This window comes from Rhinoderma darwinii, chromosome 3, assembly GCF_050947455.1.
Source record: "Rhinoderma darwinii isolate aRhiDar2 chromosome 3, aRhiDar2.hap1, whole genome shotgun sequence".
Lineage (NCBI taxonomy): Eukaryota > Metazoa > Chordata > Amphibia > Anura > Rhinodermatidae > Rhinoderma > Rhinoderma darwinii.
The window spans coordinates 253,893,208-253,910,614 of record NC_134689.1 but is presented as its reverse complement, the minus strand read 5'-3'; the positions used below and the strand labels follow the sequence as shown (position 1 = coordinate 253,910,614).

Genomic DNA, 17,407 nt, shown 5'->3' with positions numbered 1-17,407 from the left:
ATGCATATACAGTTATAATAGTTGCCCGACCACCCTCCTAGCAGTGCCAGTCTATAAGGCGATTTTTTTTTTAAAAACAAACACCTGGAAGGAGTCAATTTTCATTGCATACCACATTATTGGGAATTCCAGACTGAATTAATGGAAACACATCTACATTTAGACGACAAGCTTATCCAAAGCCATTGATTTCCTCAGAACCAATTACGGTACCCAAAAATGTACTTTGGGCAGATGTGATCGAGGTTTCAGGATGTATCTTTTATTGTATTCTGAACAAAATATTATTACAGAATAGAAGATCAAAAAAACATACTGACCCAGTGAGTGGTGGGTCTACATTCTCTTTGGCCTCCTCAATGTCCCCACTGGATGGTGGAACAGCAGAGATAGCCCCTTCCATCTAGGAACAATAAAATGGTGTTAATATAAGATGGTGTACTGCTTACTTTATTTTATTTAATTTTTTTAAGGACTATCCTCCTCCTACGTAACCATAAACATAGAACTTACATACAAAAGACTTCTATTTAGAAACCCATATGCTGTGTTACTGACCAGGAGTGATAGAATGCTATATGGGAATTTACTTTCTCTGTAGCAGTTGCTAGGTTGTGAGGTAAGTTGCTAGAAATAACAGTACCATATGTTGTACACTGCACAATCCGTATTTGATAGGCCATATTTAAGGGTTAACATACCCCTTGTGTTGCTAGGACCGAATTTACAGATCAAGTGAAGAATCACAACTATCTTTTTGAGAATTTCTGAGGGGTTGCCCTTTAGGACTTCCTCAGAGTGCTGTAGCTGTAGATTGTACGACATACAGGATGCAGAAATGGAAGAACAACTAGAGATGAAATACGAAAGCCTGCAAGATGACCCCTGAACCACGAGAAAAGTCTCATGGATGGAAGGCTATCAAGTATCCACTTGTTTCTACCATGTACTTGTAAACTATGCTCTCCGAGACCTATATATTGAACTATGCATAGTGAAACGTAAGATTTTTTTTTTACACTGGCACCAGAATCCAGAAAGTGTGATAATCCAAAACTCGCATCCAACATAGAACTGCAATATAATATGTAATTTTACAAGACAAGAAGCAGAAGACGGAGCAGAGAGTAGCATTTAGGATATTCCTCTGATTAAAACAAAAACGTCTGGAAATCCAGATCGAGAAATCTTCCTGGAGGTTCTTTACCTATACATATAATTATATAGATTTCATATACTTTTCTCTGAACGTGAAATACTCCAGAACATTTGATAATCCAAAACCTGTCACGTCTTACTGATACCAAGTTAAAGACATTTTACTGTATTACCAATATTATCGAATCAATCTTATTATAGTTTTTTTTACGTGCCTTTAAAGACGTTATCCAGGATTTTAAAATTGATGGCCTTTTTTAAGATAGGCCATCAATATTAGATCCGTGGGGTTTCGACTCTTGGCACCCCCTCCTATCAGTTGTTTGAAGGGGCCGCAACGCTTCTTCCTTTTTTACGACGATTTAATTTTTATTCGTACTTCAACATGCCAACACATTCGAAGTGGCTGTGCAACGTATTGCAGCACTGTCCCATTCACTTGAATGGAACACCACACCAATACCTTCACCAGTCGCTACAAAAGTAACGGTGTGATTGTACAAACAAAAATGATGGGCAGTCGGACCTCCACCAATCAAAAAATAAGCCATATATTTTAAAATCTGGGATAACCTCTTTAAAGGGGTATTCCCAAAATCATAAATTATCATCTATCAACAGGACAGGGGATAATTTTATGATGGTTGGGGTCCCCACCGATCATGAGAGCGGGCGTTCCAAACTTACAGATCCTCCTCACTGCGGTCAAAAACATTGAATTGAGCGGTGGTCGGCATGCACACAACTGCTCCATTCAAAATCTATATTAATGACGAAAACAGCCGAGTACAGCGCTCAGCTGTTTCTGTCATTTCCATAGACCGTGAATGGAGGGGCGCGCTTATGCTCGACCGCCGCTCCATTCAAGCTCCTCCTCGCTGCGTGGGTTGCAGTGAGGAGGACCTGGGGGTTTAGGACCCCCGTTCTCACAATCAGTGGATTTCCCAGCATTGATATCCTGTGGATAGGTGATAATTTATGATTTTGGGAATACCCCAATAACTTCAAGGGCTCTATACATGTAAAAAACAGGAGTGTTTAAATAAGCAGTCCCCTCAAAAACATTTTGGGCCCCCGTTTGTGAGGAGTCATAAATGATACTGTGGGTAGAAAACTCACCTATGGCAATATCTTGAAGTTTTAGCCTCTGTTTCAGGCTGCCGTTCCATCATATGACCCCTGCTCTGACTAACTGAATCTTACAGCATCTGCTATGGGGAGAGCAAGTCAGTCTCCCTATTCATATACACTGCTATAACAGCCTCCATTTGAGTATCATAGGAATGAATAGAGACTGACTTCCTCTCCACACAGGAGAAGCTGCAAGATTGAATTAGTCTTGAGGTTATACGCATACATTGGCGCTAATTTGGAGCATCAGATTTCTCTTGCTTGGTGGTTTCTTGAACTATTGGAGGAATTAATGACATGCCTCTATTGGTTTTCTCCTGTGCGAGCTCCTCAGTTCAGGGTGCTCATTATGTTACCAAGAAACACTCGCTCATGAGCTGTTCATGGATCACCTTTTGTCAGGTTTTCGTCTCTCACATTACAGTTCTGAATCTTACCTTACGTTTGATGATGGTCATCCAATGTACACGCTCTCCTTGTTTCCTGCGTTCAATACGGCATATTGCCATTTCCTTAGACAGCTTAAGTTGTGGAGCAGCAGCTGTCATCAGTATTAAATGGGCCTTCCTGATGGATGTTTTTGAGCACCAGTGAATGTTTAACCTTTCACCGACATAACCTGTGTGACTTCCTCTGGTTTCATAGTTGCAAGGGTATCAGTTAACAATTCCTAACACAAAGCCATGAATCTTCCATAATTTCTATTTGTGTATAGACAATCCCCTTCGGCTATTTATTAATTACTACAGTAAGCTTACTCACTGAAAAATCAACAGGAAATCTGCAGATATTAAAGGGAATCTGTCACATTGAAAAAAACCAGTCCTATCTGTAGGTAGCCTGTTATAGAGCAGGAGGAGCTGAGCAGATTGATATATCATTTAGTGGGAAAAGATTCAGTAGAACTTGTTAATGATCTTAACCTCTGCTCATTTTGGGTTTAGGAGTCCAGTGGGCGGTCCTACTCAATGATCAACAGCCTTCCCTGTATATGTGCGCATACAGCGATCAGTGAGCAGGACCGCCCACTGGATTCCCAAGTGAAGAATGAGCAGAGGTTAAAGAGGCTCTGTCACCAGTTTATAACTGCCCTATCTTCTACCTAATCTAATAGGTTCTTTAATGCAGATAAGTAATGTGTTTTGTTTTTTTAAAGAAAACAACTTTCATTTTTGAGAAAGTTATGAGCATTTTAAGTGTTATGCAAATTTGTTCCTAATGCCCAAGTGGACATTTTTTTACTCTTGACCAAGTGTGCGTAGTAAAAAAGAGAAATGCAGGATGCTGACCAATCAGCGTCATACACTTCTCTGCATTCATGTCCAGCTTAATCCACAGCACAGCGTGATATCGCGAGATCACGCTGTGCTGTCACTTACTACTGTAGTTCCTTCACACAAGCGACGGGAGAATGACCGGACATCGCCTCCAGCCTGAAGTCAAGAATTAGGAACATATTTGCATAACACTTGAAATGCTCATAACTTTGTCAAAAATAAACGTTTTTTAAAAAAAAACAAAAAACATCACTTATCTACATTAAAGCGCCTATTAGATTAGGTAGAAGATAGGGTTATCAGCTGGTGACAGAGCCTCTTTAAGATAAACAAATTACAAGTTCTACAGAATCTTCTCCCACAAAATTATACATCAATCTGCTTAGCTCCCCCTGCTCTCTAACACGATGCCATCAGATCAGACTGCATTGTCAACATGACCGGTTCCCTTTAACCGGTTCAGGACCGGGCTATTTTGAACTTTTAGGAGGTAGCGATGTGATTTTTGCGCTGTTTTTTTCCATAGACAATGCAGGTTTCTTTTTTTAATCATTTTTACACATCCTTTTTACTATTTTAGAATTTTTAGGCTTAGAGTTTGAAAATAACAGTAAAAAAAATAAGTTTTTATTACTTTTTAGCTATTTTTTTTTCTGGTAATAACATAGTTTTACCCTAAAATAGACCTTTTATTTGTGATCGTCATTGTCTACCGTAAATTTTAATATATTACATGCCTATTTTAGGGTAATTGGCTCAGCGCTAGCGTTACGACAATGATTGGCGGGGGGAATGTTTTTTTTGGGGTGGGTATTTTATATGTATTATTTTTTTTGCACTTTAGTTTACTTTTATTTTTTTATTATTATGGTCTGTCCCTCAAAAGGTCAGAAAAGACCTTTGGGGGACTTTATTTTTGTTTTCTTCTTTTACACCATGTTTTTCCACTGTAACTGGGGCTGCACAGAAGCCCCAGTTACAGGGGAAATCAGCCCTCTCATAGTGACTATTGTCACTAATAGGGCTGTGCTGGGTCTAGTAAGACCCAGCAGCAGTCTGTCAGTAACAGCATCTTGGCAATCATGTGACCAGTCACATGATCGATGGGACCAATAGAGACAGCGGCGCTACCGCTGCCTCTATTCGTATACACAGCACTCATTGAGCACTGTGTAGAAGAGATCAGAGAAGATAGCAGCAGCTTATATCTTCTTCTCACTGACTGCCGGAGACCCGACATTCAGCTGCCCGATCGCTCGGGCAGCAAGCTAAAACCAACGGCGTAAATAGTCTATGGTGCGAGTTTTAAGGACCGTGACCGCTGGCCGTAAATACACAGCCAGCGGTCGGAAACCGGTTAACACGCAGGTTGATATGTTCACATCACTACAAATAAAGTTGTCCTTTAAAACGAAAAAAAAAATAAAAATCTTGGATAACTTCATCGAAGTTCTGATCCAGACTAGACAAGCCTTACCTTCTGCAACTCCAGCAATTGCTGTTTCTATTCACCCAACCTGAGATACAACAAAATGAGTCAATGTTAGTCAATGAATATACATTTACTAGTGTTTATCTAACAGGTTTCACAGGTTTAGAAATTGTACATTAGAGCGGTTTGTGCCATGGCGAGATCATTTCCGGTTTACTTGGTTACATGTTTGGAACGAGGGACTCTTTATTACCTCAGAATGCCCTAAGGCTGGGTTTTCATGCTGCGGTTTTGGTGGGGGTTTTTTTCCCCAGCGATTACCGCAAAACCATTGCGTTTTGAAAAGATTTTGAAAACCCAACCTAATAGCGAATTAGAAAATGTGTTTTCTACACCAGATAACACTTAACAGGTTCCCAATCGCTGGCTGTGTTTTTACGGCCAGCGGTCAGGGTCTCTGAAGTCCGCTGTATAGACTAATTACGGTGGCACTTCAGAGAGTGTGCCCGAGTGTGCCCTGGCTGTTGACACAGAGTGTCAGGGGCCAATCTTTTGACAACCAATCACAGCGATCACATGCATTTCAATGCAAAATATAGTGTGCACACGCTGTTACGAACAGCTCTGGGCAGAGTATCAGGGACCAATCTGATGGTCCCTGAACATGTGATCGCTCTGAAAACCATGTTTTATTTTGACATTTCTGGCAGCAAATCTCCTGCCTCTTTTCTTCTCCTCAAACATTATTTCAGTGTGAGGAGAAGAGACTCGAGAGAATTGCTGCCAGAAGAATACAGTTACAAAAAAAAAAATAGTGTTACACATCAATACATTCTCTGTATAGATTTCTATCTATCTATACAATCTATCCATCTATCTACCTTTCTATCTTTTATTATATTAGAATAGGCAGGTAGGGAATATATAATTATATATATACATATATATAGCAATAGCGGTTTTTTTGTTAGTGGTAATGTGTATATATATATATATATATATATATATATATATATATATATATATATATATATACACACATACATACACACACACACACACCCACACTCACCAGTTAGTTTGTGTTTGTTTATAAAAATAAAAAATAAATATTACGACAATGATTGGTGGGAGGAATGTTTTTTTTTGGGTGGGTATTTTATGTGTATTATTATTTTACATTTTTTTTTTGCACTTTATTTCACTTTTATTTTTTTATTATTATGGCCTGTCCCTCAAAAAGGTCATAAAAGACCTTTGGGGGACTTTATTTTTTTTTTCTTCTTTTACACCATGTTTTTCCACTGTAACTGTGGCTGCATAGAAGCCCCAGTTACAGGGGAAATCAGCCCTCTTATAGTGACTGTTGTCACTTATTAGGGCTGTGCTGGGTCTAGTAAGACCCAGCAGCAGTCTGTCAGTAACAGCATCTTGGCTTCTTCTATCGTAAGCCGTCCTAGATCTCTATGTGATAAATAAGGCACACATATTTGGTATCTCCATGCACAGCACAGGAGAAGTGGAAGAATGTGAAAAGGAGATTAATTTTGTCCGTGGTCTATACTGTGTGTGAAAAATGCTATCAGTTTGACGCAATTGCTAAATTTTTGCATTTTTTTTCAAATTTTTCCCACTTTAGAGAAAAAATTAAAAATTATGTATACTGACAAATGCCATTAAAACAAAGCCCTATAAGTAAAATTCAAAGATGAACTTTATTCACCTGCAGGGCTATAATCATCTAAAGAAACGCATAGAAAAATTGTGAAAGTTGCTCTGGTCATTTAGCTGTAAAACAGCCGAGTGCTTAACAAGTGAGGGTATGTACGCCTCGAATTACTCCTGAAAATACGGCTCCAATACGTCGGCAAACATTTGCCCATTGCTTGCAAAAGGGTCTTACGATGTTCTGTGCAGACGAGCTGTTATTTTACGCGTCGCTGTCAAAAGACGGCGCGTAAAATTAGGGCCGCGTCAAAGAAGTGCAGGACACTTCTTGGGACGTAATTGAAGCCGTTTTTCATCGACTCCAATGAAGAACAGCTCCAATTACGGCCGTAAAAGACGCCCCGCGAAAAACGCGAGTACATGCAATAACGTCTGAAATTCAGGAGACGTTTTCTCCTGAAAACAGTGCCGTGATTTCAGACGTAATTGGCGTTGACGTGTGCACATACCCTTAAAATCAAAGCTTAAAGGGAATGTGTCGCTAGAAATTTATTTTTTATTTTTTTCAGTTAAAGAGGCTCTGTCACCAGATTATCAAACCCCTATCTCCTATTGCATGTGATGGGCGCTGCAATGTAGATAACAGCAAAGTTTTTGTTTTTTTTAAAACGATAATTTTTGCCCAAGTTATGAGCAATTTTGTATTTATGCAAATGAGCTTTTCAATGGACAACTGGGCGTGTTTTCTCGTTTTACCAACTGGGCGTGTATTGTGTTGTTACCAACTGGGCGTTGTGAATAGAAGTGTATGATGCTGACAAATCAGCGTCATACACTTCTCATCGTTCCCACCCAGCTTCTTTCACTGCAGACATACAGCGTGACGTCACCCACAGGTCCTTCAACATTGTCGTCGGACAAAGAAGATACATCGGCTCCAGGCGTCCGAAAGGTTAATATGCTCGTCTCTAGGGAGTTTGCTATGCTTACCTGCACTGTACCCTCTGACGCCTGGAGCTGATGTGTCTTCTCTCTTCCGACGCCAAGGTTGAAGGACCTGTGCAGCCGCCATTGAGAAGTAAAAGTAAGAACTAAGTAAAAAGTAGAACATGAGAACACAAATAAATAAAATTTATGTTAATATCATATTAAAAGCAATATGATAAAAAAATAAAATAAATCATGACACCATCCCTTTAAAATTGGTTTCAGCTAGGGGCAGCACACTGAAGATATATTCATACAGCTTCCCTCAAGTTCAATATTTAACTAATAAGTATTCATTTTTAACTTTATTCTTTTCTTCAAATATACACCGGTATTTTCAGTACCTATCACAAATATGCAATAAATGCTTTTATCTTGTAATACGTTTAAGGGCTTTTTCCACTAAGCACATTTATCGCCTATCTTCTGGGACCCACACCAATCACTGGAACGCGGGTGCAGTGAGGATTTTGAATGGAGTGGCAGTCACGCACGTCCACAGCACCTACATTCGACGTCTATGGGGCCGACGGGGACAGCAAAGTACAGCACTCGACTGCTTCCGTAACCCCATAAGACAATGAATGTCGGAATCCTCCTCACTGAAATAGTGCAGTGAGGAGGAACTAGGGTCGGGACCCCCGTTCAAGGGATCAGTGGGGCCCCCAGCGATTATACATTTATTACGTATTATATGGATAGGTGATAAATGTGCTTAGTGGGAAAAGCCCTTTAATGAGGAGAAGGCTCTGTAGAAGAAGCACTAGTCCTATCCAGCTTCTTTGGACAGGATAAGGGTGGTCTTACACGGCCCGACGTGGGCCGTGTAAACTAGCGCTTATCAATGAGACCGCTCGTTGATCGGCGCTCGTTTGCGCCTGTCACAAGGAGCTATGTATAGGGACGAGCGCTCGTTACACTGATCGCTCGTCCCCATACAGTATCATGTCAGCAGCACGTCTCCCTGTTTACAGGGAGATGTGCTGTCGACAACGATAACAGTTTTGGCATTAAAAACAATATGATCAGCCGATGAACGAGTGTTTGTTCGTTCAATGGGTAACAGTTGCCTAGTCGGAATGATCGGGAACGAGCGTTCGGTGAACGGCCGTTTTCCCGATAATTGTCTGGTGTAATCGGACCCTAGCATCACAAAACTCACTTTGGCAATTACTACAAAGCTTTATAGGAATACTTAGGGAAGGGCCAGGTTTCTTGAGTCTGATGATTGCAGTATTTTACTCAATAGTGAGGGGGCAGGGGAGCACTCCCTTTATGAATACAGCAGCGACCTCTGTATTCTGTCCTAGGTGCTATTAACCACACGCCACAATATTTTTTTGTGCGGTTTGGTCTAATAGTACAGTGGACCGATCACTATGACAGATTTGCTATAGAGGAGTGATAATGGAGTCAAATGTCAGATTTCTCTCTAGGCCTGTGGTGGTCAACCCACCAGATTATAGGGCCTGCCATATTCTGCCAGAGCGAGGACAAGGGTTAGACATACTAATGATACACAGCCATTAACTTGGGGAAGGAACTGCACACTAAGTTACATCAAGTTATCTTGGGCCATAGCATAGCGGACAGGGCACCACTGTTCTAGTCCTGACCAGGATTATTGAATTATCTGTCCCCAATTTTTGGGCTGTAATCTGTATCAGTTCGTGATATATTCCCCTGGGGACATTCAGTTAAATTATCTTACTTTTTCACTGCATCTTTATGTAATTTTTCAGTGACTTTCACTTTCAAGTGAATAAGTCTGAAGGGCTTCCTTTTGTCTGAATGAGTCTAGAGGCTGGAGTCACAGTGAGGGTATGTGCACACACACTAATTACGTCCGTAATTGACGGACGTATTTCGGCCGCAAGTACCGGACCGAACACAGTGCAGGGAGCCGGGCTCCTAGCATCATAGTTATATACGATGCTAGGAGTCCCTGCCTCTCTGCAGGACAACTGTCCCGTACTGTAATCATGTTTTCAGTACGGCACAGTAGTTCCACGGAGAGGCAGGGACTCCTAGCATCGTACATAAGTATGATGCTAGGAGCCCGGCTCCCTGCACTGTGTTCGGTCCACTACTTGCGGCCGAAATACGTCCGTCAATTACGGACGTAATTAGTGTGTGTGCACATACCCTAAGTTCTCTGACCGACCAGATTCAGAATAGTACAGAAGCAGCCATTATGTTAGGATACATATGTACAGTTCATGACAGCTGTACTAGAAGTTCATAAATTGACCTGTGGTGCGTTTTTTTAATCCGTAGCATGCCAATTTAGGTGGCGGAATTGCTGCTTTTCTGTTGCGGGTTCCCCCCATTAAATTAAATGAGGAGGTAAATCCTGCAACAAATAGTAGATTATTGTGGCAGAAAAGCTGTGATTCTGCCGCAAAAACCACAACTCAGAAAAAAAAGTTATACTTACCCAAATCTCTCCGTCCAGCATGGCCCCCAGGGATGACATTTTATCCCATGTAACTGCTGCAGCGGTCATGCCGGGAAGCCAGGCTGAGGGATGTCAGATGGAAGTGTCGCCATGACAACGGGTAAGTATAGTTTTTTTTGTAGCCTGCTGTTTTCTGCAGCGGACATTCCGGACTAAAAAACTGCACCACAATTTGGTGCGGTTTTTCGGACGGAAATTCCCTGCGGGATCCAGGACGGTTACGCTCTGTACCTTTAAGCAGCGTGTCTGACCTGTGTGAACATAGCCTATATGTATCACACGATTCTATAACGATTGCTCCAAAGAGACATAAAAGGAGAATTTTGGGGACAAAATATGTAAAAATATATATATAAACATGTTCACTTACAAGTCCATCTTCTTCTTGTCGCCATATGTCAACAATATAACAATATGGTGACAAGCGATGTCAATACCTTAGCAGTATTAGGTCACCACATCATCCACAGTTCCTGCGTGCATCATTCGTACATGCACTAAAGTCAGTGTGAGGTCATGGATGAGAAGGTCTTGATGACATCATTATTTTATACTTGCCAACTCTCCCACGAAAAGGTGATACCTCCTGGACAAGCATGTAAATCTTCAAGGGGTGCACTGGGTCCGCTTTAAAATGTCCTCACCTCTGCACTTTCCTGCAGTCCTCTTCACTCCCGAGAGGAGGATGGCAGGAACAGGGAGAGGCGAGTGTCTGCACGTCTAGTCTGTTCTTATTTAGGGGGTCTGTTCTGGGGACTTTATTTATTTATTAGGTCTGTATTTATTTAGAGGACTGTTCTAGGGTCTGTATTTATTTAGGGAGTCCGCCATGTGTTTTGGCGGTCTTGTGCAGGGTCTGTATTACTTTAAGAGATGTGGTGTATTCATTTTGGGGTGCTGTGATTCAAATGGCCCGTTAGGGGCGTGTCCTGTATAAATTGGCACAGCATACGGTTAAAAAAACAATCTCTATGATATCTCTTATCAAAACTAGCAAGTATGAGTTATTTCTGTCCGGCCACAAGGGGAACTATATTATTACATTGCCATTTTATTTTCTGTTACTATGCACACTTTATATATATATATATATATATATATATGTATATATATATATAAATAAAATAGATTTTCATTAGCAAACGGACTATGTAAAAAGAGCCGATAACCATTTATAAAACAGTGTATATAGAACGCCAGTCAGACCATAAAACACCTTTGTGGAGCGCTGCGTCTCATTGTTAGGAGATTACTGCGCAGACCTCTGCACCCCGCCCGTCACCCTGCCCGCTGGGTCACCACATGTACACAGCCCTAGACTACGCACGTTAACGAGAGAATAGAAATACAACAACGTAGAAGTGTACATATTTTACCAGCTGGTCCGCTTCTCTAGCCACACTCGCTCCTTAGCAACCGGCGAGCACGTAAAGCGATACGTCGTGATAAAGATGTCTACCCTGCACTGTATCCCTCCGCGACAGTTTTTTTTACGCTCGGGGAAAAAACCGTAAAAGTAAAGTGTGTAGTTACAAAAGCTAAACAATAACGTTTGTTCGTCAGTTCTAATACCGAAAAAACAAATAACAAAGACTTTCAGGAACTATAGAGAGTTTCCTTCATTGCGCATGCTTAAAAAAAGAAAACATGATTTGCCGCAGGGCAAGTCGGGAGTTGTAGTGCTTAGGTACACGGAATGCAGCGATTGGCCGCAAGTCGTTTTGGCTCATTGGCTGAAATCGATCTCAAGCCTCTCTTTGGATGAAGCGGTTCGGGAGGGGAGCACGGCAGTGATTGGTGAACAAGGGCGGACATGTTCCGTCAGACAGAAAAAGGGAGGTGGTGACGTAGACTGTCTAGATGGGCGTGGTGAGGGTTCTGTGTGCAAGAGTGACGTGAACGTGACGTCAGGTATGGCATTCGTCAGCGCCCTCCCTGCAGACTCATTTGCATGGAATGTGAACACGTGATTTTGTGAAAGAACGTGATGATACAGGGAGAATAATGTAGATAGTGGGGCACAGGTGAAGCTGCCAGCGTGACAGTATGGAGCACAGTGGTGAGACGAGGAGCAGGTGAGTGAAGGGGGAGTGGCAGCAGTGAGGAGTAGATGCGGAGTGATTGTGAGATGGGAGCGATGTACAGGTGTCATCAGCCATCCTCAGAGTGAACGGCCACTGCAGTTATTATGCATGAGTGTGTTTACACGTGACCATTTTCTTTATGAGCCAAGTTAACTGAATGTAGTAAATGGTCAAAATGATTGTTTCCATCAAATCAGAACGGTATCTGGCCTGCTGCCATCTGTCATTTTATAGCTGGCATTACACATTGGATATTTGTACTTTACATCACCATTTGTATGCAATGTATATACTGTACTGTACCCATAGGTTCTAGCTCCAAATGTGTAGTTCAGGGGTATACAACTGGTCTGAGTGGCTACATTGTCAGGTGACGCCATACTTCAAGGCTGAAATACAACTTTTATAGGGGTATTCACATCGGAGACATTTTTGGCATATCCACAGTAAATGCCATGAATGTCTGGTAGGTGGGAGTTCCACTTTAGAGTCCCCTGTACACCCGTCTGGCGCTCTAGAGAGGACGAGACTTGGCATGTGTGGGACTCTCCATTGTAGTTTGTGGCAGTTGCTGAAATGGTCAAGCGTTTCAGAAATCCCTCTTTTCTGGAATGCTGACTAGGGTGTCGGGGGGACCCCTGTTCTCCCAACATATGGGGGTTCCAGAGATAGATGACTAGTACAATGCCTTTGGGGGGGGGGGGGTGCATGACACAGGGATTCAATGGACACCAAAGAGAGACTACCAATACCATTTAAGTACCGCCACCTCGGGCCTCCCATAACAGTGCTAGCCGCACACAGTGACCTCCCCCCCCCCCACAACAATCCCAGCCACACAATTCTCTTCATAACATCGCTAGCCACACAGTGCCCCCCCCCACCCCCCCCCACCCCACCCCACCCCACCCCATAACCATCCCAGCCACACAGTGCCCCCCCCCCCACCCCACCCCATAACCATCCCAGCCACACAGTGCCCCCCCCCCCACCCCACCCCATAACCATCCCAGCCACACAATTCTCTTCATAACAGTGCTAGCCAGATAGTACCACCCCACAACAATCCCAGCCACACAATTCTCTTCATAACAGTGCTAGCCACAGTGACCCCCCCCCCACCCCACAACAATCCCAGCCACACAATTCTCTTCATAACAGTGCTAGCCAGATAGTACCACCCCACAACAATCCCAGCCACACAATTCTCTTCATAACAGTGCTAGCCACAGTGACCCCCCCAGCCACACAATTCGCTTCATAACAGTGCTAGCCACAGTGACTCCCCCTCCCCCCACAACAATCCCAGCCACAATTCTCTTCATAACATTGCTAGCCACACAGTGCCCCCCCCACCCCACAACAATCCCAGCCACACAATTCTCTTCATAACAGTGCTAGCCACACAGTGCCCCCCCCACAACAATCCCAGCCACACAATTCTCTTCATAACATTGCTAGCCACACAGTGCCCCCCCCCCCACCCCATAACCATCCCAGCCACACAATTCTCTTCATAACAATCCCAGCCACACATTTCTCCTCATAACAGTGCTAGCCACACAGTGACCCCCCCCCCCCCACAACAATCCCAGCCACACAGTTCTCTTTATAACATTGCTAGCCAGGTAGTACCACCCCATAACTCTACCAGCCGCAGAACAGAGGATGGAGCTGCCATCTAATAACAGCACTCCGCTCTTTGCATCAGAAGGATGCAGTTGTCTTTTGACAGCTGTCTCCTTGAACTGTCTAGACACAGAAATGCTTGTGTTAGCCAAGATTGGCATTGCAGGCCGCTTTCAGCCGCCGGGCTGCAGGTAGTGCACCAATGGTCTAATGAAAGTCTGACTGGCCCCTATGATGTACCCAGTTGCTAGAAACTCAGGTTAGATTTTAAAAAGAACCTGTCACTAGGTGTGTGGCCACTAAATCACCAGAATGCCGTTATGAAGCTGGGGTTTTAGCGTTCCAAATCTGCCCACGTCAAAACCGGACGTTTCAGGAATAGTTAGTTAAAGACCTTTAGATGTCTGGGAGATGAGTCCAGCGGCATCGGGTGCATACGCATTGCACACTTGAAGCTGAGGACCGCACACCGCGCATGTGCATTGAATTGATGTGTACTGGACTGGGTTTCATCTGCGTAATGTGCGTGTGCCCAATGGACCTCTCCCGCTCTCCTCTGGATTAATAAGTTCTTTTGCAACTATATTGCCGAAACATCCAGTTTTTACATGGGCGTGTGTGAAATACTAAACCCCAGCTTTATAACCGCATGCTGATTGTTTAGTGGCCCCAAATCTAGTGACCGGTTTCCTTTTATCAGTTGTTTGTTTAACCAGAAAACGCATCAAAACTGCACTGAAGCAACGCGGCATTAGCGTGACATTGCATAATTGTGACCTGACAGGATGGTGATTCTCTTGGGTGACACCCCATTATAATGGCAGTTGTCAATGATTAAATGTAAGGGAGGGAGTAAGATGTGTAGACACCATGAGACATAAAGGGTGTGAGAGTTTGAGGCCTCGGTCATGTTCTTGACAAGCGAGCATCCTGTGAAGAGAATATACAGGGAGAGGAAGAAATACAATGTAACCAGCACTATACTGGCCAGTGCCCGTCATACCGTGTGGGCATGGAAACTTGGGTTCGTTACCACTGTGTGCGGTTTACACATTCTTTCCTCTTCATCATTCCTGTAACAATGTTCTTTTCCTTTTTGTTTCATACCCGATATTCTCAGTCATCCCCTTTCTCTCCCCTCGGCTTCCCTCCCAGTTCCTCTCTCAAGAAGTTTCCATTTCCATATCTAGATTTCTGGCTTTGCTTTTTGCAGACTAAGCTTTGCCGTTTATTAACCATTGCCCACTCAGCTGCGCAATAAATGCTACATCGCGATACAATTAATCATATATGTTACTCGGAAAAATGTGATAATGATTTCTCGGTTTGTGTGTTTTTTTTTGTTTTGTTTTTTTTTAACAAAAGTGTTAATAATCTGAGAGCCATGTAGTTCTCCAGCTTAATATATCATGTGTTATCTGACACAATATAAGATATGTCCACCAGTAAATGGACTATACGTTCTGCCAATGCCTACATAGCTTTCACAAGGAGACATTATACCATTTATGCCAGATTTCTGGTGGAAAAATTGGCATATTTTGGAGCATCTCTGTTTTGTGCAAAAATCTGCGTCTTTTATCAATTTCCGTCGCTCTCGCCACTTTAAGAAAAAAAGTGGCTGGGGTTAGTGGCTGGGGCTCCCACTAACTACAGTAGGCTTCTGGTTAAGACTGGCGTATGAAATGAGTCAAAGTAAATAGATTTTTTTCAGATTTTACTCATTTCTTAGGTATAGCCCCCCCCCCCCCAAAAAAAACCGCTGCTTAGTGCTGTGTATAAAAACCGACCATTTTGTTAAATTTTCTGGCAAGCTTTACAAAATAGCCCTGCGAGTTGACAAAAATCTATGGATCCACTGCTGTGTTGGGCTTCGTTCACATCTGCCTCGGGGCTCCGCTCATGAGTTCCGTCGGTCCTTTCCGTCAGTGAAACCCATGAATGGAAACCAATGCTTTCTGTTTGAATTACCATTGATTTCAATGGTAAGGTTTCCATTTGTCTCCGTTCCATAAGGTTTCTGTTTTTTTTGCGGAATTAATAGCATAGTCGACTGCGCTATTGATTCCGCCCAAAAAAATGGAAACCTTACGGAATAGGGACAAAGTGAAACCATTAGCAACAGAAGCATTACCATTGAAATCAATGATAATGCAAGCTGAAAGTTATGGTGTTTATTTAATTTCCGTTCATGGGTTCACCTTATGGAAAGGTCACACGGAACCCAAGAACGGAATGGTGTCGGGGACGCAGATGTGAACGAAGCCTTAGTAATGAAACAAAATTTTTCTCCAGATCAACCGACCAGCCCTCCATATCAACCCCATGTGAGCATGACATGTGAAAAGTGGGCTATCAGGATTTACTGCACTTATTTGGACTTTTTTTTCCCCCCCATACATTTCTGTACTCTTGGGTAATATGATTATGAGAAATTCCGACTAATAGGTGCTGGATTTACGGAGTATGACGATTTCATAGTAAAGTGTTTTGTGTGGTAATATGTGATATTTCGAGGCCTTTCTATGGAAAGTAATCAGATTGTGTCATAAAGAACTGATATTTTAGGAGTTAATGTTCTTTGAAATAATGCCTAAAATGGATAATGTTATGATTATGGGCATGGCCGTCAGGAAGGGGTTAGTCTAGCAGACTGTACTGTCACAATGGAAAGGGGTCGTCTGATTTTGGACATGGGCCCAGCTCTGATCCCACACAGGGACTGAGTCAGGATGTGTGAGAGAGCGGACAGCTGTTGTTCTATATTCCCTAGTTGTTTCTCATGGCATGCGCAGTGAAGCGAGTACATTATCAGTACATGGATAGTTTGCACACAGAAAGGGAATTTCCAGAAATAGCAGTGAATTTAAAATGATACTACTTATTGCAGCATGACTGTCTATAGTAGATGGGTGTGTGTATGTATGTATGTGTATATATATATATATATATATATATATATATATATATGTCTCTTCATGATACGTGAACTAGCATGTATGCATATTAGGTTTAGTGCACATCACATTTTAATGTGTATTTCGGCAAAGCTTCGAGAGTACACACTAAAAGTCTCTGGAAGGCTCCATTAGCCCGACAGAGGTTAAGAGTGTCCTTTTGGCCTCCGTCAGCCTTTCATAAGTCGGTATACTTTTTTTATTTTTTTTGTGGGATGGAATAGCGTAGTAGACTACACTATTACATCCCGCGGGATTCTACAGAAAAACAGACGACGTACTCTATAGCTTTTTTTTTTTTAACATGGGAGCCTATATGTAACATACACCACTGTATAGCATACGTTACAGGCATACATTTAATGTGTACGTGATGGGTTTTCTAATCACTTTTCAGGCTGTATATGCTCAACAGATACCATGTTAGCCTATGGGTGACGGATGACTGTGATGGATGCCTAACAATGGCGTCCATCACCCATAGGCTTAAATGGTATACGTTTAACACATACGTTATGAACAGGGTCATGAACGTATACCATTGTAGTCCATGGTAACGGATGCCACTGTTGGGCATCTGTCGTAGCCTATGTTTAATGTTTACGTTGGGAACTTTACACGGCGTA

The 17,407-nt window shown here is 42.5% G+C and overlaps 2 protein-coding genes across 5 annotated transcripts in view; one reads left to right on the top strand and one right to left on the bottom strand.

Annotated features, from left to right (window-relative positions):
- HMG20A (high mobility group 20A) overlaps nucleotides 1–11,902 on the bottom strand; it is a 37,122-nt gene extending 25,220 nt beyond the window's left edge. The window contains exons 1-4 of one of the 3 annotated variants that reach the window (XM_075857770.1): nucleotides 11,488–11,902; nucleotides 7,657–7,723; nucleotides 5,044–5,083; nucleotides 321–403 (exon numbers count right to left, since the gene is read on the bottom strand). In XM_075857770.1, coding sequence (XP_075713885.1) covers nucleotides 321–403 — 83 coding nt within the window. In that variant the 5' untranslated portion in view covers nucleotides 5,044–5,083; nucleotides 7,657–7,723; nucleotides 11,488–11,902. The remainder of the gene's footprint in view (nucleotides 1–320; nucleotides 404–5,043; nucleotides 5,084–7,656; nucleotides 7,724–11,487) is intronic. The other 2 variants (XM_075857768.1, XM_075857769.1) reach the window with 2 other exon arrangements.
- The window catches only part of PEAK1 (pseudopodium enriched atypical kinase 1), a 63,147-nt gene continuing 57,622 nt past the window's right edge, over nucleotides 11,883–17,407 (top strand). Inside the window, exon 1 of one of the 2 annotated variants that reach the window (XM_075857767.1) lies at nucleotides 11,883–12,022. The gene's annotated coding sequence lies outside the window, so the exon portion shown is untranslated. Of the gene's footprint in view, nucleotides 12,023–12,057; nucleotides 12,187–17,407 lie in introns of those variants that run through there. The other variant, XM_075857766.1, reaches the window with a different exon arrangement.